Source organism: Fusarium fujikuroi, chromosome FFUJ_chr01 (assembly GCF_900079805.1).
Source record: "Fusarium fujikuroi IMI 58289 draft genome, chromosome FFUJ_chr01".
NCBI lineage: Eukaryota > Fungi > Ascomycota > Sordariomycetes > Hypocreales > Nectriaceae > Fusarium > Fusarium fujikuroi.
This window is the reverse complement of record NC_036622.1, coordinates 5,381,398-5,407,868: the sequence shown is the minus strand read 5'-3', so window position 1 is coordinate 5,407,868 and position 26,471 is coordinate 5,381,398. Positions and strand designations below refer to the sequence as shown.

The 26,471-nt window shown below is 49.2% G+C and overlaps 7 protein-coding genes; 4 read left to right on the top strand and 3 right to left on the bottom strand.

Moving 5' to 3' along the window:
* Positions 1–774: 774 nt before the first annotated feature.
* On the top strand, positions 775–1,873 carry FFUJ_00431 (related to NUDIX family hydrolase; the record flags this gene model as incomplete). XM_023573301.1 has 2 exons in its annotated part: positions 775–1,186; positions 1,239–1,873. The coding sequence occupies 2 exons, from the start codon at positions 775–777 to the stop codon at positions 1,871–1,873; spliced, it is 1,047 nt and encodes a 348-aa protein (XP_023425045.1).
* Positions 1,874–2,467: 594 nt separating this feature from the next.
* Positions 2,468–3,484, top strand: FFUJ_00432 (uncharacterized protein; the record flags this gene model as incomplete). The annotated part of the gene is made up of 1 exon (XM_023573300.1): positions 2,468–3,484. One exon carries the CDS (start codon positions 2,468–2,470, stop codon positions 3,482–3,484), a length of 1,017 nt encoding a protein of 338 aa, XP_023425044.1.
* Positions 3,485–3,652: 168 nt separating this feature from the next.
* Positions 3,653–6,609, bottom strand: FFUJ_00433 (uncharacterized protein; the record flags this gene model as incomplete). XM_023573299.1 has 3 exons in its annotated part: positions 3,653–5,374; positions 5,427–5,789; positions 5,842–6,609. The coding sequence occupies 3 exons, from the start codon at positions 6,607–6,609 to the stop codon at positions 3,653–3,655; spliced, it is 2,853 nt and encodes a 950-aa protein (XP_023425043.1).
* A 4,120-nt stretch (positions 6,610–10,729) lies between these two features.
* On the bottom strand, positions 10,730–13,402 carry FFUJ_00434 (uncharacterized protein; the record flags this gene model as incomplete). The annotated part of the gene is made up of 1 exon (XM_023573298.1): positions 10,730–13,402. The coding sequence occupies one exon, from the start codon at positions 13,400–13,402 to the stop codon at positions 10,730–10,732; it is 2,673 nt and encodes an 890-aa protein (XP_023425042.1).
* Positions 13,403–13,815: 413 nt separating this feature from the next.
* FFUJ_00435 (probable 40s ribosomal protein s21 (CRP-7)) lies at positions 13,816–14,153 on the top strand (the record flags this gene model as incomplete). XM_023573297.1 has 2 exons in its annotated part: positions 13,816–13,847; positions 13,922–14,153. 2 exons carry the CDS (start codon positions 13,816–13,818, stop codon positions 14,151–14,153), a joined length of 264 nt encoding a protein of 87 aa, XP_023425041.1.
* Positions 14,154–15,051: 898 nt separating this feature from the next.
* Positions 15,052–16,927, bottom strand: FFUJ_00436 (probable deoxyribodipyrimidine photo-lyase PHR; the record flags this gene model as incomplete). XM_023573296.1 has 3 exons in its annotated part: positions 15,052–15,397; positions 15,455–15,655; positions 15,705–16,927. The coding sequence occupies 3 exons, from the start codon at positions 16,925–16,927 to the stop codon at positions 15,052–15,054; spliced, it is 1,770 nt and encodes a 589-aa protein (XP_023425040.1).
* A 1,408-nt stretch (positions 16,928–18,335) lies between these two features.
* On the top strand, positions 18,336–19,964 carry FFUJ_00437 (uncharacterized protein; the record flags this gene model as incomplete). The annotated part of the gene is made up of 1 exon (XM_023573294.1): positions 18,336–19,964. The coding sequence occupies one exon, from the start codon at positions 18,336–18,338 to the stop codon at positions 19,962–19,964; it is 1,629 nt and encodes a 542-aa protein (XP_023425039.1).
* Between the last annotated feature and the right edge of the window lie 6,507 nt (positions 19,965–26,471).

The following is a 26,471-nucleotide window of genomic DNA, read 5'->3' as shown; positions in this document are numbered from 1 at the left end:
GTTCGTCCTTGTGTTTTAATACTTAACTCATTTGTGTTAGTCGCCTATTTATGTATGGTAATTATAGGAGTTTTAAATAATAGAGCTTGTGTTTGTGTGCAGAGGGCTCTGGTTGTTAATACTACCAGTCTACCCTGGAATAAGTATTATATTAAGCAGTTAAATTAACATAGCTGGCATGACTTCAATCTCTTACTGTTTAAGATTTATGTGACATTAATCTCTGATTAGAATTGGCCTTGAAAAAACATTTAATGCCTAACAGTTTAAACTGGCTGGTGTAAATCTAAGCTTGGTTTTGTTATCGTATAAGTCACTAGTTTCAGCAATCATATTATAAACACTGGCAACTCAACCACCATCCCTCCCCATTCTTGACAATAATAACATGTGGTCTGTAAAAGTCCAACATAGCTTCGGCAATAAATCAACGATATACTCTACTCATTCTTGAGTCAGGGGAATCTGTCTCCGGCGAAGCGGGGTCTGTGGCCGGCCGGTCATTCGGAGCCGATCCCAAGCCATCACCAAGCGGGACCTCGGCTCGACGTCACTTGAACCGCGCTTCAGACCTCACATGCCCCCTACAAGTATTGGCTTATAGTCATACTGCGAATCTATTGGCCATATGTGAATCTATACACCTATTTACTCCTCATGTCTTTGTTATTTTGTGTCACTCGACGGTCCCTGTCGCGTCAACTCTTCCGTGACACAAACTTGACCGCTCATAGACAAAACTTCAACTTCATACCCCGGATATATCTGCCTATTATGACTTCACGGAGCCACTCGTCCTCAGGAAACAAGCCTCCGCCTTCAGAGCCACGGCCAAGTTCTTCAGTTCTCCTAGTGTCGCCTGTCAATGAGGTCCTACTACTTCACCGCGTACACACCTCTACATCATTCGCCTCAGCGCATGTCTTCCCCGGCGGAAATCTAGACCCTTATCATGATGGTATCATACCGGCTGAAGAATCGCCAGAGAGACACCACGATGGACTCGCGTACAGAATTGGTGCTATCAGAGAGACTTTTGAAGAGACTGGTATCTTATTGGCCAAGAAGGACAACGAGCTGGTAAACTTGACAGTCGAGGATAGAGACACTGCAAGGAAAATGATACATGGGAACCAAGTCAAGTTCCTAGAGTGGCTAAAGTCAGTAGGCGCTGAGCCAGACTTGGGTAAGAATGAATCGACATAGACTATTGCTAAGTGATTATTGACCGAGAACAGATGGCCTCATCCCCTTTACTCGCTGGATCACACCCGCCACCAACACAAAACGCTTCACTACGCAAATGTATCTCTACATGTTACCGCAGTCACAAGGTGACATACCATCAGAGATGCTCATACCAACACCAGACAATGGCATTGAACACACAGCAGCCCTCTTTGCACCTGCGGAATCATTTCTCGCCCGCGCCGCCACAAATAGCATCATCCTATTCCCACCGCAGTACTTCCTCCTAAGTTTAGTCGCCAAAGTCTTCCAGAATTCAAAAGTATCGTCAGACGGACAAGGATCTCGTCAAATCTCAGCACAGAGAGAAAACTTACTGTCCTTTCTGAACCGAGTGCCGACAGCAGAGACAGAAAAGGGCCAAGCACACAGGACAGCCATGATTCCATGGAGCGAGAAAGTCATGAGTCCTCATAATCTCTTCATTAGGCAACAGGACAAGAGAATAGTTCTCGGATTGGACAAACCAGGACCAGAGCTCAGGGGCTCCGAGAGAGGTGGTGATTGGGAACATGTGGTGCTTGTGAACTTTGGCAAAGGAGGACCGACCAATGTCGAAGTGAGGCGAAGAGAAGATGCCCTGGAAGAGGAGAGAAAGGTTAAAGCTGATAGCGAGAAGCTCTGAGTTTTCGTAGACATAGAAACCGCCGAATGAGATCGAGGATGAGATTTGCATTCACGGTTGATCCACGTACGCAAGTTAAATGAGCCAGTAAATAACAAGGCAAGAGAGACACCGTACATCATCACGAGACTCTGAGTTTGGTAGATACCCTATCATCGATGGAAGAACCCCTTCTATACCTAGCATAGAGAGTCATCCTGACCTATTATAATTTAGGAAGCTTAGGTACCTATTCTAAACTTCGGCATAAACTTCGACTCATAGTTCCGAGAACCATCCTCAACCACTCATAATCAGGAAGCTTTAGGCAAGTTCCATTCACTTCATAGCCACGACTTCCTAGGTAGGTACCTCTACTTCCAGTTCAGACCATAAACTTCCATTCTGGGAGCTCTCCTCCTTCTTTCTCTGCAGTCAAGCAACTCCTTCCCCAGGCCTACCTCAGGTGCCTATAAATGCATTCCCTTTCCATCCCTCCCCCCCCAATCTTTTCTTTCTCTCAACCCGACGCTTTTTCTCTCAACTCTTAGGTAAATATCATCAGCATATTCCATTCTCCAAAGCACACTCTATATACTAAACCCTTCCGTTATCATGGCAGCTATCAAGATGGAGCCTGATCCTTCCGCCGTCATGGCAATGCAAAATATGGAACCTCTTCGGTTCGATATGGCCCTCAGCCGACACACGGGCAAAGAGGCCTATCACTTAATGGAGGTTCTCAGTCGCATGCTCTACGGATCAAACATGATCGCGCGCGCAGGCGGAAGTCTCCCAACAACCTACAGACTTTGTTGTGCAGTCTTTGAGGAAAGGCTTCATATCCCAGAAGAGATCACTCGGAACGATTATGAGTACGAAGAGCTCAAACAGCACTTGGAATTCAGGAACATCCCCGCGTCGCCTGAACGTATCCTGCAAAGTTACCGGGAAACACTGCAGCTCGCCCAGGCTGCAAAGTACCTGATTCAAAAGACCGTCCTCGATAGACAAGACCTTGATGAGGCCACCTTGAAGGAGGCACACCACATTCTTACCTACAAGATCGATCTCGACCCGCAAATATCTTGGACGGCCTACAGCGGGAAATATCGCGAATGGAACCCGCCCAACGACATGCGTTTCTTGAACTCAGCCGATATCACTACGGCTATGCCCAGCATGATCAACGACCTCATGGTGGAAATGGACCCTGCAAATATGCAACAGCTCACAAAGGAGGCTGTCTATGATTGGATCTGCGATGCCAGCCGATTCTGCCAGCGCTTTATCCTGATCCGCCCCTTTTTAGACGGAAACGGGCGGATGTACCGTTTGTTCCTGACTACCCTCCTCCTCAGAGGGGGCATATGCCCTGCGGTTTATGGACTTTATGCCTTTGATCGATTTCATCATTCGAAGGCTGAAGCCAGTTGCTTCGGGCAGAACAATCAGGAATTGCTAGTGGCGAGAGACGTTGTTCCCTATGTGAACAACCATTACCTGGCAAGATTTGTTCTTGAACATACGCATGGTGGGTGGAAGAGCCCGGACCGCCACTTGTGGACATTTCTACACGCAACTGGCCACGTACAGAACGATCATCCCCTGTCAAGGATGGGTTCTTGTTGAAGATGGTCTAGAATTATTGACGTCCACCTCATGTTTATTCCGCCGGGTATCATACATAATAGACAGGCAAGGTAGTTAGTTACTCCCAATACACTCCCGATGATCAATCAATATCGACTATCTGGCAACACAGTCTGTCAGTGACCGTGTATCTCAGTACGATCCTATCTACAAACCGCGAACATTCTGGCTCCAGGTATGCCAGTTGAAGTCATCTCCAAGCATATCAACATCGTCCAAGCCTGTATTATCAAAGTTTGAGTTTATTGACGGGAACTGTCCGCCCCATAGGTAAGGCGGTGGGTTGTCGTCCTTGGTGAATTGCAGGGTCTGTGGTGAGAAATGTTGGCCAGTATCTCCTGGTTGAGTCGCATCTTGCGGTAACTGAGACGTGTTTTGCATTGGCGTCATTCCCGTACCCATGGCCTTGATTTGAACAGAGCCGACGTCCTGCAGTGGCCAGAAATTCACCATGGGGAAGGGTGTGGTGTCTGCCATTAGGTCATTCATGTAGCCCATGGTCGTATCAGAGAGATCGAGCGTTCCAGGAACGTCGTAGGCTGATGGTGTCCGAGGGCGGGATGGTGTTTGTTCTTGTTTTGGCTGGAGCATCGACAGTGGCATGACAGGGCTCAGCTCAGCTGGCGTCGAGATTGGTACGTTGCTTCCGTCAGACCGCACCAGAGCCTTCCATTTCTCTCTGATTTCCTCCATCTTGTTTACTGCACCGTCCGCATCTTGCCCAAATCTAGCCTGATATCTGGGGTTCGTCCTCTCTTCGAATTCCAGCCGACGTGCCTCTTCAGGATTTCCGCGAAGTCGAGTAATTTCTGCTGCGCGGTGCCTTTGGGCTCTCATGTAGAGTTTTCTGATAGGCATCACAACAGTTGCGTATTCGGCAGATCGCACCAGTTGTCCTGGTCCACCCTCGTATCCACTGACGGCTTCCCACCCGCGTTCGACAAGAGGAGTCCACGGCCGACGGCAACTGGCGATGAGGAAGTAGGCCATAGCCGACCAGTTGGTGTAGGTTTTGAACAGCCACCTAAACTGCTTAGACCTCGAGTCGTTATTCAAGATGTGATTGTATTCCGCAATCTCAATCGCTGCAACGTAAGCACGTTCTTTTGCCTCTTCCGAAAGTGTACCTTCACCCTCGGAGCCTGGGAAGAGGACCGGCTGGTAAATTACTAACGTCATCTTGGCCATAATGATGCGCGCAATTGAAGCAGCCATCCAATGCAACGGATCAGAATCGCCAGTGTGGTGTTTCAAAAACTTTTCCTCCACTCTATTGTAAACCTCGATGAGCATGCGTTCTCGCTCCGCGAGGCTGGTGTCCTTGTAAGGCATTCCTTGGGGGCAGAATGACATCGAGGCGGAAGAAAGTCGAACCAGACGCCTTCCAAAGCCAGCAATTTCGAAACGAACAAGTGCGAGCGAACAGTCAGAGTGACCTTCTCTGGGCTCTGGGGCCTCCGTTGAGTCGGGCTTGATATCGGTATCATTGATATTGCTCGGCATCTGTGTATCATAATTAAAGTCTTGGATGATAAGATCAGTACCCAGCTCATCGGCTGATCTAAGATCCAATAGAAGTAACGCCCACCAGAGACGCCTTCGCATCTCTGTTTCAAAGGGACTTAGGTCGAAGTGCGACCCATCGCGATGGAGGCCCATGCCTTGAGCAAGGTGCGCTACCAACCCGGTTAAAGACCAACAGAAACGACTTCCATCTTGGCCCTTGACCACGAGAATAAAGATGATCAACGCTTGCATGATTGGAGTCTCCAATGAGTTCAGGAAGTTGGCTTTCGCGAGGGCTTGCTCGACTGCGAAACGGTACTGCACAACAACATCCTCCTTGTTGAGGCCAAGATTAGCTCGCACCTGAGTCCGTAAGTTAGTATTCTCCGTTTTTTAGTTAAGGGAGTCTTCTTACCTCGTCAGGTTCTAGTGATGTAAGTGCAGCGTAGTATATTGACCAGACGAGCGCCTCGTTTGCAGGAGACAGTTGTTTGTGATCTTTTCGCGCATCTCGAAAGATGGGCTCCATGGTTGGAATGTGCAGGACCTTGAGCAACGGTTCCACATTCTCCTGATAGACAGACCATAGAAATGGTATATGGGAAGGCAGGGGCCAGTATTTATCGAGATCCACGTCCGCAGAGCGATAACCAAATATCCAGGCGTTGTGATTTCCCGAGAGTGCGGATGCGGGTGAGGTATCTGGAGTTTCATCCTCCTCAGACTCATCCAAGTCTTCATCAGTAAGCTTCTGAGTCTCTTCACGTATTGAATCGAGCTGGTAGACGGAGTCAGTCAAACATTCGCAACGATAACAGGGACTGACCAACCTCGTCATTGAGTTTCGACCAAAAACCATGACTAACGTATCTTTGGCTTCCTCCAGTGTCGCTCAAAACCAATCGCCCAAACTTCTTATGCATATTCTTGCGAGCAGTCTCGCTCTGTTCGCTTGTAGCATCACTTCCCCTTGGGCTGTCATCAGTCCTTCCAATGTTGCCTGCGTGAGACCCTGCATTCGACGATTGTCTTTGAGTGTTATGCGCCGAGGCCTCAAACGATGTGCTTTGACCTGCATGCGCCTCAGGTGAATTGGTTGACGAGGGGCCTTTACCGCCAGACTCAACCTCAATCTGACCGCTTAGCTCTTCCACAATGCCCTCCAACTTCCTAAGCCTCTTCATCAATTCCATCTCGCGCTGACTTGAGTTCTTGGTGGGCGCGTTTGGGTCTTTTCGGCGCGGCTGTCGCGGCGCTCTTCCGGGGGCGGGGAAGACACAGGGAATCTGTGCTCGACGACAGTTGGAACACGGCATCTGCTTGTCGCATCGAACTTTCCGACGGCGGCAGGTTACGCATGATCGCGGATTCAGGGCGGGCGTATTGCTTCCGGGCAGGTGGATTGGGCTTGTATGGGCGTCAGGCCCTGTTGTCTGATAGACAGTAACATTGCCTTGAAAAGAATTTGGTTGGGTGTGGGACGAAGCATCTTGCTGGGTATTGGATGAAGGCGATGCTGTGGACTGTTGCGCAGAATCAAGCCCCTCAGATACATTGTAGCCGAATCCGAGGGCCAGGCCCTCGAGGTAGCCCGACATCGTTGTATCGTCTTGAGGGTAAGATCAAGTCAAAGATGGCGACAACGATAGATTGTTTACGATGTTCGAAAAACGTGGAATTGGCCAGGCAGATGATGTACGGAGAATCCGCGGACTCGGGCTCGGACAAGGGATGAACGGAATGCGGACGAGGCCATCAACGTTGGATGCGATACGGATGCGGGTGCGGTAAGGCAGGCTGACCAAACCTCGACTGCAATGCAAGGTGAGGAAATGCGTAACGTCAAATCATGCAGCTGTAGACAGAGAACCTGTCGTGAAGCCCTCAAAAAGCCAAGAAGAGGCTGAGAAGGCTGGTTTCGTGAAACATAAGGTGAGAAAAGACGCAGAACGTTTGGTCTGTGATTGAGTTGGAGAGGAAGATGAGGTGGGGGGTTCAGAGTTCTAGGGCACTTCTGATCAGGGCGGGCAGGGCAGCCAGTGGAGGTCTGCTAGTTGTTTGTCGTATTGATGATCCCTTTAAAAACTAACTAGCGTGGTGCCGGCCTTGGCACCAACGCCAGCTCTACTCGAGAAAACGATCCGAGCTGACAGCGCCCAGACGCCCTAGACGCCCCTAAAATCCCGGGGATGCACGTCCTTGTGATTCTTCGATTTAGTTAGGTAGGTAGGGCGATAGTGCGGGCGGCGGAGACAGACGGGGTTAACACCTCACTCGGCTCCGTGGCGGACAGAGAGGGACACTAACATCTGGCTTGGGCTTGGGGAGATTCTAGACTCTTATTTGACAGTTTCATTCCATGATTATTCATTCATCGTTGAGGGAGTCAGCACTAATTCCGCGTTAGGTAGTAGCATTAGAGCTCAGAGTCGACCGTGTCGTCATCAAAGAATCACGCACGTTTTCACTTGATATAAGTCACTTCACTTTTGTCTCTCGAGAGTTGAATAACAAAAAACTGTCAACTTATGGTTGATTCCGCTGGTGGATATAATTCGATGTAAACGTTAACTTATGGAATCATTTCGCAATTTCGCGACTCCGACCCTTCCGTTCCACGAGGTCATTTGCCCTCAACTGTCAACACGGCTGTCCGTTGACCCGACCGGAGAGGGGCTCGCTTGTTGGCCACAGTGCAGTGAGCAATAGGTAGCCATATCGTGAGTGGTAGTCTAGGAGAGTGATGAGTCAATGCGTACGCCTATTGGTAGCAATCATGGAAGACGGGGACCGACTACCACCGAGCTTGTGTTGAATTGACGGACTCTCCGTGAGGGTAACATCCTAGAATCCGCTGTCGACTTGAACGATTAGCGAGCTGGACTAATTATCATTCTCAACTTAATTCGAGCAAACTCAGTAAAGCTAAGGATATCCGAGGACCGTTGATCTTCACATGCAAGAGGCATCTGATGGGAATGACGTCTCATCGCAACTCTCATAAGCCAAGATGCTCCCAAATCCCCAAACCAGGCCAAGAATTATTAGTAAACACCCACTCATAAATCAAGCTTATCAGTAGTTACCAGGAGATCCTCGGCATTTGTGTACCACAAGCCCTACGAACCCGGCATGTCCTCTCTTCAACTCCTTTTGCACAAGGGGTTCTTAGAAGGATGGCATTTTCTGATACATCACAACTCGGCTGCCTTGCATTCATCGCCTTTCACAACGTGGGATCGCCTCCCGCACGTCATGATAGTGGGATCGAAGGTTTAAGGCAACCCAGATAGTTGGTATCACTTGACGCATCCGATTAGACGTGATGTGACGCCAATTGAGAGCTGCGATTGGCAGATCTCGTAGGCCGTCAATATGCGACTGATTCCTGACAGCGGAATTAAACACATCAAAACTTATCCAACGTGCGATAACAGTATTGTCTGCCCGGAGGTCCTTATCTCGCTGAGGTAGGCTGCGACTTCACTGGCAGCTGATCTCTTTGATGGTGGGATCCCCATCGACGTGTTGTCGCTTGGATCTCCCGTAATGACCATCACAGTGCGATCAATTGCAGCTTTGGTGCAACATTTCTTTCATAATTTGACAAACTCTGCATTCGATACCGGAGCTCGTTATAATCATGAAAAATAACTAGGCACCGTTACGGTCCGGCCCCACTAGCTCCGGTGCGGGAGGCGAATCACATCCTCAAAGGCCAAAGGGGCCGCATCGGAGCCGGCGACGTTACGATAAAAGGATTGTGGCTCCTTTGTTTGATACTCCCTGTCTTGTCACTATAATATTGGCTCAGATCATGGTCGCCATCAGGTCGCTTTAGCTCTTCAAGCTAATGCACCCACGCAACCTTTGGTGTGAGCTCAGTCGCAAGGACCTCACACCTTCAGCTACCATGAGCTCCAGCGTAATACCACTTTCCCTTGCGCAGGCGCGATTCTCACTTCAATGGTGCAGCACGGAGGTCCGATTCCGTATAGGATCGTAGTCCAAGCATCCCACTTCACTCTACATTCCACCAGTGAGGGACGAACATGTAACAGTTGTATAACGCGCATGGTGGATGACGGTTCGAGATGCTGAATTCGGTGAGATCGCGGCGCCAATCTCGAAATATAATCGACGCAGAGCCTCAACTTGCCACAGCCATGAAAATGTGATCAAATATGGCCGCAGGAAAGGCCAATCCGTGCCGCCAGGTCGTGGTGATGTCAAGGATTCTTAATGCTTGATTCGCTGGCTTAAAGAGGGATGGTTGTGTGGGATGGCTTGATGCATGTAAGTTTCAGGGTTCCAATATGGCAAGCCGGGCCGTGGGCGGGGTTTGAGCGCCAAAAGCCTGGAGTAACTTTGAGGCATGACTTTGGATGCAGATGGCGAAATGCAAGCGAGTTTTTCGATTGTGAGCACAACTTCCCCAGACCATGCGATGGAGACCCCAATCTGGCGAATGAAGCCACAAGGATAGATCTGTTGCCCAGGTTTCACTGGTTCCATTGTGCTCCACGACACGACACAGATACCGGAGCTTTAGCTGCAGTATTCCAGATGTTGGATGAGCTGTCATGATCTGCTAGAAAAGGTCAATATTGCCAGAATATCGGCAACCATTACGAACCCGAGGTCACGGGAGACACACGGCGTCCTTCTCCCCGATAAGGATCCTGGCCGAGATGCGCCAACCACGTAACCGACTCATCTGCCCCAGATTGGGCTATCCAACGCCGCAAGAGAGGACCGAGGTCCGTCATTGGCGCGCCATCTACACCATCCAATGCCTTGTGGATAGACCGATGAAGGAAGAAGCTGCACGCTATCGCGGTCGCATACATACGACACAACAGTTTCTTCTGTGATGGTGTGCTCTCGCAGCAGCAACTGGAGCAGCTGGGTACAGCAGAGCCGCAAAACTGATGTGGTGTGATATCATTGGTGTCCCGTAGCGTAGCTGATGATCGAACTATCGATGCTGGATCCTGGAGATGTTGTGTCGCAGCGAAAGAAGATAATCCGCCGTGATCAAAGCCACTAGTTCGAAATATAAATTAGCCACCACCGATCCCAAGATCCTAGAATCATTCTCTCAATAACACAGTTGACCCCATGGGCTTGTAACTCGATATAAAAGGCCTGACAGTACTCAATAAGCTTTATCATCCTTGAGAAGCCCTTCCTTATTACCAAGTGACATCATGTCTGAATCTGTGTAAGGGGCGCCGATCTGCTTGACATTCGAAGGCTAACACGAGCAGGGCCATGGAAATCTACCTGAACGGCCCGAAGGAACTGCCTGACGTCTGGGCAGGGCAGGGAACGCAGGGGGCACAAAGCAACAAGAAATGAACAAAGGGAATCTCGAAGGAATTGAAATTGATACCCGCGCAGGCGCACTCGGCGACGAATGAATCAGAGTGTATAAATGTGAACTGGCGCCCTGGAAAGGCAGCCCCGTCGTTATGGTAAATTGTATTTATCATTGTTGCCGTATAAACATTGAGCTCGTTCTTGTCTAGTCAAATAGTGAGCACTGTCTCATCCAGGTTTCTACCCCACCTCTTCACGACAACTCCAGACAACGGTATCAAACGCTCTGTGAAGTATTGAAAATACCCATGCCAGTAAATGCAAATCTATGCTGATAACAACGCCGGTTATTCAGAAAAAGTCGAAGAATAACGCCATGCTCGCTATCCGATGGTATCAAAATCGCTTCCGTTCTTTGCCGCGCAGGCTGATCCGCCACAGACAGCATATGCTTTTTGATTCGCACCATTTCTTGACATCATTTGGATTGACTTCTCCATCATAGCCCACGCGACTAAGCTCGCCCGTATTGAGCCATGCTGCGAGATCTTCCAAAACAATTGGATCGTATATCAGTATCTTTTCATGCCAGGATGGCTCTTGCGGGTCAGTAGTACGTGGGGCAGATGTAACAGCATTGGTGATGTGATCAAACAAGAGCACCTCTTGATCGCTTTGAGTGGATGTGAGTGGCGTGCCATCGTTAGTTGTAAGAGACATATCCAATGGTGGCGGGGAAGAAAACAAATGTTCAACGTTGGTGTCGGGCGAAGAAGCAAAGTCGCTCTCGTTATCTTCAGAGTCAGGGATCTCAATGACAGATTTAGCAGTAGCCTTCTTGCGGCGAGGTGATGCCGCTGCCCGCTTTGGTTTCGTCGTTGATTTAGGCTTGCTTGGAGAGGCAGCGCCTGGTACCGAACTCAAACTGTCTTTCCTCGGCCTGCCACGAGGCCTCTTGGGTGTTTCAGGCGGTTGAGCAGACGGAGGCGGCTCTTGGGGCTCAGGGGCATTAATACTGTTCTTCCGCGGCCTGCCTCTAGGTTTCTTTGGACTACTAGTAGTAGCCGGCGATGTCGCCCTGGTCGGTTTGGTGGGTGAAGATAACTTGGTGATGGTATGGAGGCTGGCCTGACCCATGCGAGTCTTACTCTGCCAACATTGGTCGAGTAGTGCAATCATCGCACTTCTCCGCTTGATGGGTTTGAATCCAAACCTTTTTATTTCTCTTGCCAGGCGAATGTCTGTGAACGCTTCGTAATTGGGTCGAGGTGGTTGTACTGGGAGCTCGGGCAAGCTCTCAGGTTCTTCTGCCGTCGTCATTTGATTTGCCTGGGTAACTTCCGTTTGTGCGAGCGGAGGGCAATGGATATCAGTGCTTGTTGACAGTTCACTGTCGGAAAAGTACGGGGAGCCAGCCCTGGAGTCAACCAGGCCCTCCTCATCAGGCGATGGTTTATCGTTACAAGGCTTGGCAGGTGTAAAATTATCATCGCGGACACGGCTTTCGAGACAAATAACAGAATCGTCTGCACCCAATTGATATCCAAATGGGTTTGAAACATGACCAGCCTCTGAGAGTCCTGTGTCGTCTGCAATATTGATTACTTCGACATCGAAAAGATCCCCTTCGACATCACGAGCAGCTGCATCCCAAAGGTTACTTCGTTGTTGCGGTGATTCAATCGCATCACTATTCAGAGGTATGGCGAAATCTATGTCGTGGTGCTGATTCGACTGTCTCAAGGCTGCTTGAAGGTCCCTGAGGACAGTCGGAGATTCTTCTCTGGCAAGCTGGCTTGAGGTGCCGAAGACAAAGTCCTGATTGGCAACCTGGGCCAAAGCCGCACTGGGCGACAACAGCACGGGCTTGGGGGGCACTTTCCTTTTAGGGGCTTTTGATGGCTTCCGCCGCGATGTGCTTTTGCTCTTAGCATTCTTTGGTTGCTCATCAGCCAGAGATCCAGCCTCCTTGGTAGTGGGGAAATGGTTAAGAATAGAGGCATTTGGCGGTTCAGTTTCTGGCTGACTAGGCACTCTGTATGCAGCCGTTGCAAGTTCCGTAATGGTCCTCGGCTTCTTCTTTTTGGGGGCCTTCTTCGTTGGAGACTTGTCAGATGCCATAGCTGGTGGATCGGTCCCCTTTGTCGCTAAAAGTTCGATGCGCTTCCGTTTCTTAAGGAAACTGGAGTCTTCGTCCGAAGCATTCGTTATGCTGTGAGATGTCGATTCGTTAGGCCCCTCCATGCAAGAATAACCCTCGACAAGGTTCTTGAAGACAGGCTGCTGATCCACCTCGGAGGACCCTAACTTTTTGAAAATAGATGAATCTGAATCGATATCGACAATAGTCTTTTGAGCTGGAGGGGTCCAGTCCAGTCTCCGTGCAGGTGCTTGTTCCAGATGAAGGGGCTCATTCACATCAATCTGGTTCGCCGTTTCCAAATCCTTGGGCTCCTCTGGTGGTGGAAAGTGGTTACTCATAGTGCCGGTTTTTTTCCTTGGCTTCGCAGCCTTGACTTTCTTTTGTTTGTCATCATCATTATCCTCTGGAGGGCTATGGGCTTTGCTAGCTGCTTTGCTCGATTGTTTCTTTGTCGTTGGCTTTGGCTTGGCAGCCCGTTTAGGTGCAGCTTGTTTTGACACCTTTTGTTGGCGAGGCTTTCTGGTCGACTTGCCCGTGATTTTGATCACCTCTATATGTTCCTCTCGTTCTTTTGGTGGCTCATTGTCCCCAGCAATAAATCCACCGTTTCCAGATGCATCTTCCGCGAGCCCTGTGGCTCCACCAGGATGGGACAATGCCCAAGGCAATCCCGTCGATGGTGTCGAAACAGCGTTTAGCGCCGATTCTGTTGCTGGGTAGAGGCGGCGAGCAGAAACGAAACCAGATGGTCCATCCTTCGAGAGTGCTTCTGCTCCGCTTCCATTGTGTGCCGAAGGTTGGGATTTGGCTTTCGTCGTTAAAACGTCCCGAAGCGATGGGAGGTCAGGGGATGAAGAATTAGCGTGCAATGGTTGACGTCTCGTGTCTCCTGGTGGCGAAGTCCCAAATACATCAGAGGATACCATGACACTCAAGCCAAAGGTTATGGACCGAGAGCGCAGAGCGCATCTCAGGCCCAATATTTGTAGCAAAATGGTGTCGAGGTTGAAAGACGTTGAAAATAAGCAACGGCGGGGTCATGATCTGAGAACGCCTAATCTTGGTGTCCGAGTCATAGAAGTGGTTCGCCTTCAGGCGCAAGGGGTTCGCCAAAATCCGAGTCGACGCTAATCCCTGCCCCGCGATCTGGTACGCGCTGTCACATGATGGTTCACGTGAGTGATTGGGACCCACCCCACTCAAGGAAGGTAGGGCCGGGATTTGCTCCACACCCACAATCACAGATTATTGAGAAATTACTCTACTCATCTTCCTTCTTACCTCTCGTCGACTCAACCTCTCAAGATCACCCAAAACCACCTTCTTCAAACCAGCCAAAATGGAGAACGACCGCGGCGAGATTGTGGACCTGTAAGACTTCCATTAGGACATTTCGATATGGCCGCGCGAAGGAACAATTCATGATACTGATACGGCATCACCAGTTACGTCCCCCGCAAGTGCAGCGCCACCAACCGCATCATCAAGGCCAAGGATCACGGCTCTGTCCAGATCTCCATCGCCAAGGTTGACGAGAACGGCCGTGCCATCCAGGGCGAGAACCACGTCTACGCCCTCTGCGGTTTCGTCCGAGCCATGGGCGAGAGCGACGACTCCCTCAACCGACTGGCCCAGCGCGACGGTCTCCTCAAGAGCGTCTGGAGCGGACAGCGATAAAGGATTTCAATCTGTGGGAAAAAAGTTACTCGACAACTGGTCCTGAGATTCCTCGACATGGGAGTCTGATACGAATGGACTACAGGGTTTTCGGTCCGGGCACGAAGGCAATGGGTGAAAGAAACTAGGGTTGGCTGCATCTAGCAAATCCACTTCGAGGCGTTCGGCTCGATTTTGAGACAACATTACGATATCCCGAATATGTGTTTGAAGATGTGATGAACTGGTTATGCTCCGACATACGGCTGGCGAAGTCTCCTCGGACAGACTTCTCAAGTCAAATCACTCCGAGGATTCTGGGGCTACTTTGATAGTCTCCGTGCCGCAGATTGATTTACTAGGCCTTGAAAAAGCCGTAGCGCTCAAGTTGTTTGCTATGGTACAGATACAGGTCTAACATGAACTTTTCAACTTGTGACTGTCCTAGCCCTATGTGTGACTGTAGACCGAGTGCTGTCCTCTAACCTCTATCCCCCACACACAAAGCTTGGGCTCGATATGTAGATGTCACATCAGTCCCCCCAAGCCAAAGTGGGACTATCAAGATGCTCCTATGTTAAATCTGATATTTTCGAGCCTGAGCGCGAGAGAACGGGCTGATCTAAGCTCTTCTCTTTCGTTGAGGCTCATCTTCTGGCGGGTGGTTCAGTTTAGAGGAAACATGGAAGTGGAGTATTAGGCATATGAACTCAACGTCACTAGGATTTGATTGAATTAAGCGTCAATGACTTTTACGATGATATCAGAACTAGATGCCCATAGTAGGCAATAGAAATTCTTGAAAACAAACCAGACCCCTAGGGTGTTATAACATCTATGTTATACAACGACTAAATTCATGCATTTCCAAATGACCCGGCGATTACTATTAGTCGAGAGTATGAGTGTACACACTACATCACTCGCCACTCGCAAGGCCCTCCTTGTATGCTGCCAACGCTCGATCCCGACATTCCTTATGCGTGACAATTGGCGCAGGATAGCCGTTCTTTTTGGCTTTGGGTCCAGCGCCTCGATTGTATGGATCGTGGATAGCCTTGCTGTCAAGACCCTTTAGCTCAGGAACCCATTTGCGGATATAATCGCCATCGGGGTCAAACTTCTCGCTCTGCAGCAAGGGGTTGAAGATGCGGAAGTAAGGTTGAGGGTCAACACCAACACTGGCGCTGAATCCCCACCCACCATTGTTTGAAGCAAAGTCACCATCGACAAGATGTTCCATGAAATACCTTTCGCCCTTTCGCCTGCGAAGAAGTTAGAGAGGCAACTCAAACATTGATGCTTTAATTTGGGTAGCTTACCAGTCTAGCAAGAGATCCTTTGCCAGAAAACATGCGACAATCATGCGACAACGGTTGTGCATGTATCCCAAATGGTTCAGCTGTCGCATCGCCGCATCGACGATGGGAAAGCCCGTTCTTCCCTCACACCAAGCGGCAAAATGTTCATCGTCATATGACCATGAGATATTAGAGTATTCGGGCTTGAAAGGCTTGTTCATGCTGCTCCAGTTAGTCTATTTTACCAGATGCTTGCATATACTTCCCTTACCAGACGTAGGGCCAATGGACCAAAACATGCTTATAAAAGTCTCGCCAAGCAACCTCACTGATCCAGGTTTGGATACCTTCGTTACCGCCGTTCAACTTCTTCGTCTTGTTTCTATCACGTGCGGTCCGTACACACGTTCTCGCGCTGATCGTGCCAGACGCCAGATGTACCGATAAGGAAGAAGTCCCAGCCTCAGCTGGAATATTCCTCTTCTTCTGGTAGTTGCCGATCATCTCCTCACAGAATTTGTCCAGACGCTTCTTCGCCTCGTGCTCTCCGCATGGCCAAAGTGAGCGCAATCGCTCCTTCTCTTCGCCATCAAGCTGTTTGCTTTTGGGGGCGTCCGGAATTTCAACATCGAAGAGCTTCGCAAAGTCCTTTCGTGCACTGCCAGGGTTCTTCTGGGGTGGGTCATACAACTCCAAAAGATCAAGATTCTCATGAATGTGAGCAACCCATGACCGATACCATGGAGTGTAAACTGCATACTGCTTCCCAGCGCCGGTGTGGAGTTCTCCTGGAGGGACGACGCAGGTATCATGGACGACTTCGAATGCCTTGCCATTCTCTGCAAAGTCTCTGATCATCGAGGCCTCGCGCCTCAATTCGTCAACTTCATACTCCATATTGGCGTACAAATGGCTGGCGCCCCATTCGTCCATGAGCTCCAAGATCCGGTCGGGAACCCGCTTCCTCTTTTCAACTGTCTCCACGTACAATGGGATATCGAGCTTTGCAAGATCATGTTTGATGACTTCCAAAGTTCGCAGCATGAAATCGACACGCACTGGTGATCTCAGGTGAGCTTCATAGTCTTGTGGGCTGATGATATACATAGCAATCAAAGGAACTCCTGCTTCTTTTGCCTTGTCACTAGCCAGAGCCAAAGCTCTGTTGTCGGATAGCCGCAAGTCCATTTTGAACCAATGGACGATGGCTTTCTTTACGTCGGTGCTTTTCCGCTCCTGTGCTGTATCCTCGAGGGCACTGACGAGTACCTCGATTGGCCGCGGAAGTTCATTGTCGTTGTAGGCGCGAGCTCTCGCATTGCTCATTTCTGGAGGGTAGAATTTCCGGATCGCGATCCCGTTCTCTTCGGCTTCTCCAGCCTTGTGATGAGGTTGGCGCCAAGCATCTGAAGAGCTGGAACCGTTTGTTTTGGACGTCTTTGCCTTTTTGACCGGAGGCGATGAAGACTCGCGTTTGGTTCTTTTGGGAGGCATTGTGGTGAATCTTGCGGGGTGAAATATCGTCGTGCTTCTCGCCAGTTGAACGCGGTTTCGTATGAAAGAATATCGCAAGGCTCTTAGTGGTGATGCATGAATGCAAAGTCTTAAAAGTGACATATGGAAGGCAACAAAAACTGACAGATCCGGTCCCGTTTGTCCATGGATTAAGAAATGATGAAACTTCCGGCCTCCCTTAAATTAATTTAATTGAAACTCGCCAGTGTTTTGCTGCCGCGGCAGTGATATTGTGGCTGTTAAAAAGCATGGAGCCTCGATTTGAAGTACGTCATATGGTCCCTGGCGATCGAAGCTTACACCAAGCAGATCTGAGATTCATACTCCATAGATCTCGGATGTTTAGAGAATGTTTCGGGTCCCTGATTGGCTGCTGGTGACTGAAGCATTCTCAAGCCCGTGCTTCTTAATTTGAGTGTCGGGAGGAGCTGGCGGTGTTGATAATGCATAGCGTTTTATTGTCTTACTGGCTGTACTTTATTTAGTGATTTGGGTGTTGATACGACGTGTGTGAATACCGCTCTGTGAAGTGAGTTTTATGTATTGTGATTGGCTAAAGTCCAGCCTTCAATCCGGTAAATGGTGCTTGACGTTGGGTTTTGAATTCACCTATTTCAGACCCAAATACTCGTCAGAGGTAACCTTTACCGTCAATGTTGATTGGCAGGAGGAAGTCAACAACCAGGCCCCGTCAGGACTGTGATGTTGCACCTGCCTTCGTTTTCTGCACTCTTCAAGTTTGTGATTGGCTGAGTACCTCCTCTTACAGGCAGGAGCGGTAGGCGACGGATGCCTGTGCGCGTAACACCTCACGCGTTTACTCGTCACCGCGATTGACCTTAACCTCATCAACACCACAATATCAATATCACGACGCTCAAAAAGATTTACAAGTTCTCTCATAATCCACCATTCAATCAGGTATTGGGGAACGATCGCTTCTTTCGCTTAGGCAGTGGATTGTGGTACGGTCATACTCCCTAAGCTGGCTCCTCTCCTGACTCTCTACCCGCTCATATGAGCTTGTACCACTTCACATCCAGACGCTATTATCGAGCTCGGTCGGTCGAAAGAAGTCGTGACTTCTCATCGGGCTTGGTTCCTGTGTGGCAAATCCCCGGGCACCTTGTCCTAGAACATTCGCCTCAGTCCCGTGGATCAAAGTCGTGTAGCACCGGTTTGTCTCACATAGATTGTCCTAGAAGCATCAAGATCTACCACGTTGGTCAGAAGCCCCCTGGTAGACTTTCGAATTTGTTTCCCACCCCTTACGGGAAGGTTACGGCTTTGAAATTGCTTGAGGCACTTTCCTGGTATCCTTGTCGACTGTTTCTACTAGTGGCTAGGGATTATCAGGTCGACCTTGAAGTCGTTTTCGTCATCAATCATGATACAGACCAGTTCATGGCGGACCCTTCCTCTTGGTCCTTCCCCCGACTTCCCGGTAATATTGGTGTCCTTCCATACAGACACATCGGCCTATGCTATTCACGTAACTGATATGGCCAATATGTGGTCTGAATCACTTGATCGTAAGGCAATCTTTATGAGAGGCTGGAACGAGAACACTAGTATCGACCCTAGTGATACTCCCGATAACATGGCTAAACTCTTGGTCTGCCTCAATACCGCTCTGGATGCTTCTCAACCAGGACATAATGAGGCAAGCATTCGTCTAGATCGCGATTCCCGGTCTGATGCGGGTGATGATGGCCTCGTCTTGAACATCACCTACGAAATACCTGGATTACAGCCGCTCAAGTGGCCCATGTATTTGAAGAAGCTGCCGCCCTCCAGCATCGCAACGCAACTTGTGCTGCCTTTAATCCAGGCACACCACGCAAAGGATGTTGAAATCGACTTTCTGACTCGATCTCTGGGGAACAAAGACGCAGTTCTCAACAAGCTCCTGGATAAGTTACAAGCCGTGGGTACAGGTATGGAGCATGTCTTTAATGCTTTGTCTGGGAAGAAGAAGATCTCTAGAGCTGCGGCTGCGGAGAAAGTGCCTGGTCTTGCTCCTTTCGACCATCGGCGCTGGAAGACTGGTCTTGCGTACGAAGAGGACTGCCCGAACGACGCTGGGTCCTTAGTACAACGCGTATTCGAGAAGGGAGGGCTACAATTCGAGCCTATCATTAGTAGCGTTGAGTCCCCTCGGTTAGACCAGTGGTGGCAAGATTTCAAGGGCGCATCCTCCGTCGCACATCCACCTCAGTACAAAGCGGCTGTTGCGAAGGACAAATCTCCGACTCCTCAAGACTCCGAAAAAGCGCAAATTGAGCAAGACGACGATGACTTCCAAGTTCAGTCTACACCTCCACACCTTCTGCCCCAGGGCAAATCAACGCATGCTACGAAAACACCCTTCGCTGATGATGCGTCTACAGAGGGTGAATCCATAGCTTCGGCAGGCAGCGTATCACCAGATCCTGGTACACGAAAATCGAACAAACTGGTCCGTAAAATAGGAGCACTCGGTGGAAAGAAGCAGTCCACTCCACCCCTTTCCCCCAATCTGGTACAGTCTCAGGCTCGGAAAAAGTCTGCGAGTCAACAACACGATGATTCGGAGACGGCATCCGAGTCAGAGGGTGATGATAAACCAGCTACTGCTGAAGTTGAGAAATCAGCTCCTTCAATTTTATCACCAGCACGGCCAGCGGCAAATAGAAGCGGCCTTGGACGTATAGGAGGCAACAAGACAAAGCGTCTAGTTGAAGAACAGTCAGTAATCCATGATGCGGAGGTGGGCGAGCCTAGCACGACAGAAGTTTCTCATCGCCATCCCAAGAAGTTAGGTGCCATCGGGAAAAGCAAGGACAACATAAATGAGGTAACGAAGACGACGAACGAAGACAATCGAAGGAGTCGAACCACTACCAAGGAGGTTACAGCAGAGTCCAGGCTCAGGGAGACCTCACAGGAACGAGCGGACCGAAGGCGACAGGAACTAAAAAAGGAACTTGAAAAGAAAGCTGCTGCTGGTCCTGCTAAGAAGAAACGAAGATTTTGATCTCGTGTTTCCTATTCTCGAAGCTGCAGCCTTAAACGCTGGGCGATTTTCTATTAACATCTTCCGGTACGATACATGTGGGCAATGCAATGTCGGTTCTGGCAATTCATAGATCTCCTCGAAGAATCAACGAATATTGATGCATTGGCAATACGATCTTCTCAAAATGAATGGGCGATAAGTACTACATAGCAAGACATGTGCCTTTATATACTGGTTCATTCTGGGGAGGTGTCATCATCAGACGCTGGAGACCACTTCGCGCATCTGGTTCAAGGTTCTACATCTTGTGCAATTCAACATTGATCGGTAACCAGCAGATGCATGTTTGAAAACCTTCACTTACCAATCATGTATAACATGAGCATGCACTGCGCCTATCCGGCCGCACAGGACGCCATCAATGCAACCTCACAAGTTCATGCTGTGAACACTGAGGGAGACCGATTCAGTGGAACCAACGGAAGCCATGATACACGCTCTTATCTATCGTCTCTATATCGATTATCCCGGCTGATTCCCCATCTACACGCATGCCATTGCTACTTATCTGGCATTCATTGATGTCACAAATATCTGGAGTTTTTATGCTGAAGCGGAATCTTACGCCTACATACAGCTAAACCATCTCTTTATGCATCAGCTGGAATATGGTATAATATTCTGGACGTTTTTGTCGAATTTGAACTATTTCAAGAGCTTCTTTCTGGTATGCCTATTCATAACCAAAACAGGCATATCTGAAAGAAACAAGCGCAACCTCCGATATCGAGAGATTTTAACCATGTCTACCCATACTTCGACGGTTATCCCAATGCTACAATTGATATTATCCAACGAAAGATTGACTGAGTCTGGCTGTTTCCAGATCGTTAATCTTGATATGAAAGCACGAGGCCCTGGTCACTTGCAAGGCAGCGATTGTCAACATGAAAAGTCACAAGAATCGTATGATTGAGGCTTGAAGAGGCGCTCTATGGTGTACGGCTGGAAGGCGCTGAAGACACCCCTTCAACTTCCAGAACACCACACTTGAAAAACTGCCACGTTCAGTCGTGATGTGTTGAGTTGGCTCTAGCTCATTGGAGAGATATCAATACATTGTGTTGCGGCAGGGGGGTCATCTCCAGCATCCTTCCGCTAAACCATCGGATGTAATGGGGAGCACATACGCCATCTGTCACGCGGTGGTCGCACATAACGGTAATGCATCAAACAGACGAGATTGTGGCACTCACTTTGAGGTGCTCGTGGATGAGGCAGTGGATTCCTACTCAGGCTCATGGACTAGCGCAGTAGCCAAGAAACGCCTCTAGGAGTGTGCCTAGGCGCAACCAACCAGAACACATACTGAACGTGGAGAGCTCCGTAGACCATGCCAGTGTGGCATTACGAAATTCATTATAGCAAGGGTCTTTTTACAAGGATCAGCAATGCACACCCCGATCATTGAAGCCAACAGATCAAATGCTGGTCCTTGCATCAAGTGTTACTTGATATTATGAAGAAAGTGAAAGGAGGAAAGGACAGCTTTGATGATCTCAATGATGGATAAGCTGTGACAAGCTAGCTATAATATCAGCAGGGCTGATCGGATGACAGGTCACTGACACTTCTACAAGCAGACCGTGCCTTCAGGATAAGCCATTACTACCCTAGCTGCCGTTGCAATCGCGATAGCTACACTTAAGGGCAGGTTTACTCGGAATACTTCCGGCTCAGAGAGATAACCATAACGAACAGAGAGTCTCGAGTCAGAATGGATGATTCTCCAACGATCCCTTGACTCTACAATTGTTCCCTTTGGCTTCGAAAGTGGGCTCAACGCCTATTTCCTGCGATCAAACCATCACCCGATGGCTTGACAGGGCACATGAGTTGAAGGTGTTGGCTCAGCTCGAATAGTTGTCGCGATCTGGAAAGTAAATCTCCCCAGATCGAAATTATCTCGATAGTGGATCAGGTGGCTACAAATGCTTAATGTATCGTACCAGGTACCGGGTTGGGGAAAACGCGTCCGACCGCCAATTGATGTGACTCGATCAAACTGGGTGGTATCTACAGACTAGAGCATGGCACAACGGAACCAAGATTGACGATTAGCCGGCTAGGATCATATCCTTGACGAACCAGGTTCCCCAGTCACATTGGTGTGAAGCAAGTCACAGCACACTCTTGGTGTCTAGGTCGTTTGCAGCGATTTTGCCCATCGTTCCACTGCGACACTTGTATTTCTGGTCTTTGCTGCCTTCAGACAATAGCCAATTCAGTGTCATTCAAGGCCTGCGATTCGCTGCTCTTCTCTTGTTAGGGACTTGAGAGCAGTTCGTGGACAGAGCAATTAAGTCCAAAACTGAAAAAGTGAAGGTCAAACAACTTGAACTTTGAGTAGTTGGCATAGTCGACGATTGGTGACATTAGCTTTCTGGACTAATTAGGACTGCAGAGTTATGCGACCACCATCTTGAACTCGAGATACTGCCGGTATGCATCGTTGTTGGCTTTTCAGGCCGCAAACGACCGCGCTTTGCTCTTTTTTGGAACAAGATCGCCTCAGAGGGTCAAGGTGCGTTGCAGATGATTATGAGGATTGAATATCTATCTCATGCTCAGTCTGAGAGCTTACAGAACATCCCAAGAAGTCTGAGTAGGTGTGGGCACAACTGCTCCTCGCCGACTGCACCACAGAGATGTGGTGTTGTGTGCCAGCAGATCGCGAACTCTGACAGGATCCTGCTCGAACTCTCAAGTCCGCTGTGAGATGTTGGAGTACAGTGTGAACCGGCTCAGCCAATTCAAATATGACTACGTACAGTACAGTGCAGTACAGTACAGGCCTGATACCGCTTTTGGCTATAAGGACGAACCAAGCCATGGCTTGACAATAACAAGCTTAAATACAATGGACGAGGCTTCAGGGCCAACAAAAATGCACACACGCATACTAAGTTTAGAGGACAATTCTCCTCCACCCGGGATGTCCTTGTCTCAACCTGTATTGCATCGGCTGGGGTCTGTGAGGAAGGCCAGGGAAATGCCACGGCGGTGATTTTCTTCTCTTCTATTGAAGCACTAGTGAAGCTGCAGAAGACACCATGACACTAGAGCGTGTATGCCCAGCCCCGCTAGTCCTTTCATCGCCAGCCATAGTTGGTGCAGAACGCCATGTTCCTATTGTCATTTCTGGCTCCAAAGCTAACTTGTGATTAGCGCCCTCTCTATAAACGTTGAAGCATATCGGCATACGTAAGAAACGCAGGGGCGTTTTGCTTTTTCTTACCTATTCGAGTTTTGATACGAGGCTACACGTGGAAGCAAGTCAGGGCTTCCGAAGGGTCTAGTTGATGGAGACGACGACAGCACGGGCTTGACCAGAAATACTAGCTCTCTCTCACCAAACGACCATGCCCGGCCCGTTCCTGGTTGGTGGTTGACGCAGCTGAGCTGTCAGAGTTGGCGAAACGCCCATACGTGATGAGTGATGCAATGCCAGCGGTCGCTATCGTCAAGCTTAATGCAAAGGCCGAGAAAAGACGAGAGGCTGTGGGTTCTTGATGTCTATTGCAGCAATGGGGGGTTTTTTGAACCTCGCCTGAGATATGAGCCCGCAATCGACAAAAAGTCTCATCGCCATGTTGCTTGGGTTTAAAATCTAAGACCCCACACCACCAGCCAGCTACTCATCCACCCATCCATTCATCCATGGCTAAATTCAGCTGAAGAACTGGCTATGAAACTGGTTCCACTGGCAAAGGCTAGGAGCCGGCAAGGGGACCCTGGGGCGACTACAAGGATGTTGGGGAGAAAAAAGAAAAGCCGGAAGCAAGAGACGGGCGATCATGTAAGACACAAGATGAGGCTTGGCAAGATAGAGAAGGATTTGGGGTCGCTCTCTCGCCTATTGTTACAGACCCCGAATCAACGTCTTGGTGCTAAACGCTTGGCTGTTGAGAGTGTGGCTGACGTTGATGTGCAGTCCAGCCCAGCTCAGATCTAATAATACTCGGCAGACGTTGCACTTGTTTTCTACAGTGTTTCCTCGCCGTGTTTCAAGCATTGTGAAGGAAGTGTGAATGGCAGCGGGGAGTGCAGAGCAACGGCCTGCGCAGGGCGGTTCTGACAAAGATGCTTACCGGCCCGGACACCGATAAGCACTTGGTTTTGTGTTCAGTTCAGTTGATCTCTACGGTGTGAACTGAATCTTGGGATCGCTGCATGATTCATGCTTATCCCAGACCAGGAGTGAAGTGGAGATTCGACATCTCGTTATCCCACTCGCTGTCAGATCTGAGGCGCTTGTGCGATGAGGCTACTAGGATTGAGATTATTCCCTCTCAATCTCCGTCGCTCTCTAATTGTTCCCTCTTCAGGGATACGCACACCCCGCGCAGCGGCTCAGACACTCGTTAGTTAAACTTCCTAAGGTGATGCTGGCGTCTGAGCTCCTGGCGATCATGACAACCCTTACAACGTAGCCGACAGCCCCCGGCCCTTCCTCCATGATGAGAATAGTGCAGCTCAAGTGCGAATGAGACGACAAAATTTGACAGGGGACTAGGATGAAGAGAAAGGAAGATGGAGGGGCAGCCGGATCATTTCCTGTTGGCTCAGCTTCGTTACCAGACAGTTGGTAACCAATTATAGTTCTTCTACCGAGCTCGACAATGGGGGCCTTATGAACCTTGCTTATTCCCCACTCCCACTAGGAAAAAGCTGAAGCCAGGCCAGGGCAATGAAAAACAGGGTCGAGCGGGGAGACGGACACAACTTCTTCTACTTCTGCTACTAGCAGTGAATTCGATTTGCTGCTGCCCATGCAGATGCCAATACCACTGCCCGACCAGCTTCATCGTCCAAGATGGTAAACGTGAATGGTACAAGCCGCAGGGCCAAGTCTTGACAACATTTACAGTGGAGATCACACCAAAACATCTGCTGAGTTTAGAGTTGTATTGTATTGTTTTGTATTGTCATTTTCGCAGATCTACAGATGCCAATGTCGGTATGAGTAGTACGCAACGCTCCTCCAAATTCCATCTCTCTGCCTTTACTGTAAGGCACTCATGCCAGCCATGTTCTTTGACAAAGAGAAGACTGAATGAATAAAGGATTTGACGACAATACAAGTCAAAGACTTGGCTGGCATTCAGGTTGGCACGTAGCAACAAAGGCGGTTGCAAGGGATGCTCTAGGTATTGGTGCCGGAAGCGGCATGAAAAATAGGCGCTTGTAAGTAGCATGATTGATACATACAAGATGGGGGGGTTAACTAGCTAATTATGATAATGAATAAATAATAAAGACATTAACACGCTTTGGGAGAAGACGTTTCGCTCGTCAACCCCAGTGATCGCCCGCTTAGCCAAACAAGCAAGCAGCCAAAATAACAAGGGAAATGATGCATCTTTGTCGGTCCTCGGGGAGCAAAAGATGGAGCGTATCGTCTAATCAAAACGGATAAGCCACCCAAAAAAAAAAAAAAGAACAAGGAAAAAAGGAAAGGAAGCAATGCCTAATAAACGAAATCAGAACCGAGTCCAAATCTCCTTCTATTTTGAGTACCCTTTTTTATGCGCCGCTGCGACCTAAAAGTCGCAGTAAGAATACTCCTGGCAGTAGCAGAGACGACAAAAGCACAATGCGACATTGTTCACCGAGTGCCATCATGCGGGCGTTTCTGTTCTGCTGTAACCCCCCCCCTTCGAGATGATAATGCCAAGCCCAAGGCGACGAACGAGCTACCATGGCGATGACTTGTTTCAATGTAAACATGCCCTGACCTTGTTCTTGATCAGTCAAGACAAGACAAGAGTGACAATGCCATATCAGTCAGCCCCAAAAGTCTCGGCGTCTCGCGCTCAGCCCATGACCGCGAGTCTATGTGTTCGGATGGAAGGTGATCCGCCCATGACCGCCAGGGTCTGTGTGGGGTCCAGCCTAGTGAGTTGGAGAGCAGAGTTGAGTAAAAGGATGAATGGGGTAAGGTGAGTCGAGGTAAACTGAGGTAAAGTTGTGTTGGTGGTGGTGGTGGTTCTCCTGTCTAGCTCACAACAACGTCGTCCCCTGTTGCTTGAAACTGCCACCATCTCTCTTCCATCTTAGGGCATCGAGTCGATGCAAAGAATAGAAGCTGATTTGCTTTTTTTCCAGAACCACTCACTCACTCCCTCCCTCCCTCCCTCACTAAACTTCACCCCTCTTTTTCGCGGTTCCCGCGGTGGCGCAAAGGTGCAGATAAGCAGGCTAAGTTGGTCGATATCTCTGGAGGAACACCAATTCATTCTTTCTTGTTTTTGTTGTCTTTTTTTTGTTAATTTTTTTTTCTTCTTCTTCTTCTTCTTCTTCTTCTTCTTCTTCTTCTTCTTCTTCTTCTTCTTCTTCTTCTTCTTCTTCTTCTTCGTTCTTCGTTCTTCGTTACGTTACTTCTTCTTACTTTCCTTTACTTACCTTCCCTTCCGTACCTTACCGTTACCGTTTACGTTCGTTACGTCTACTACTACTACTCTA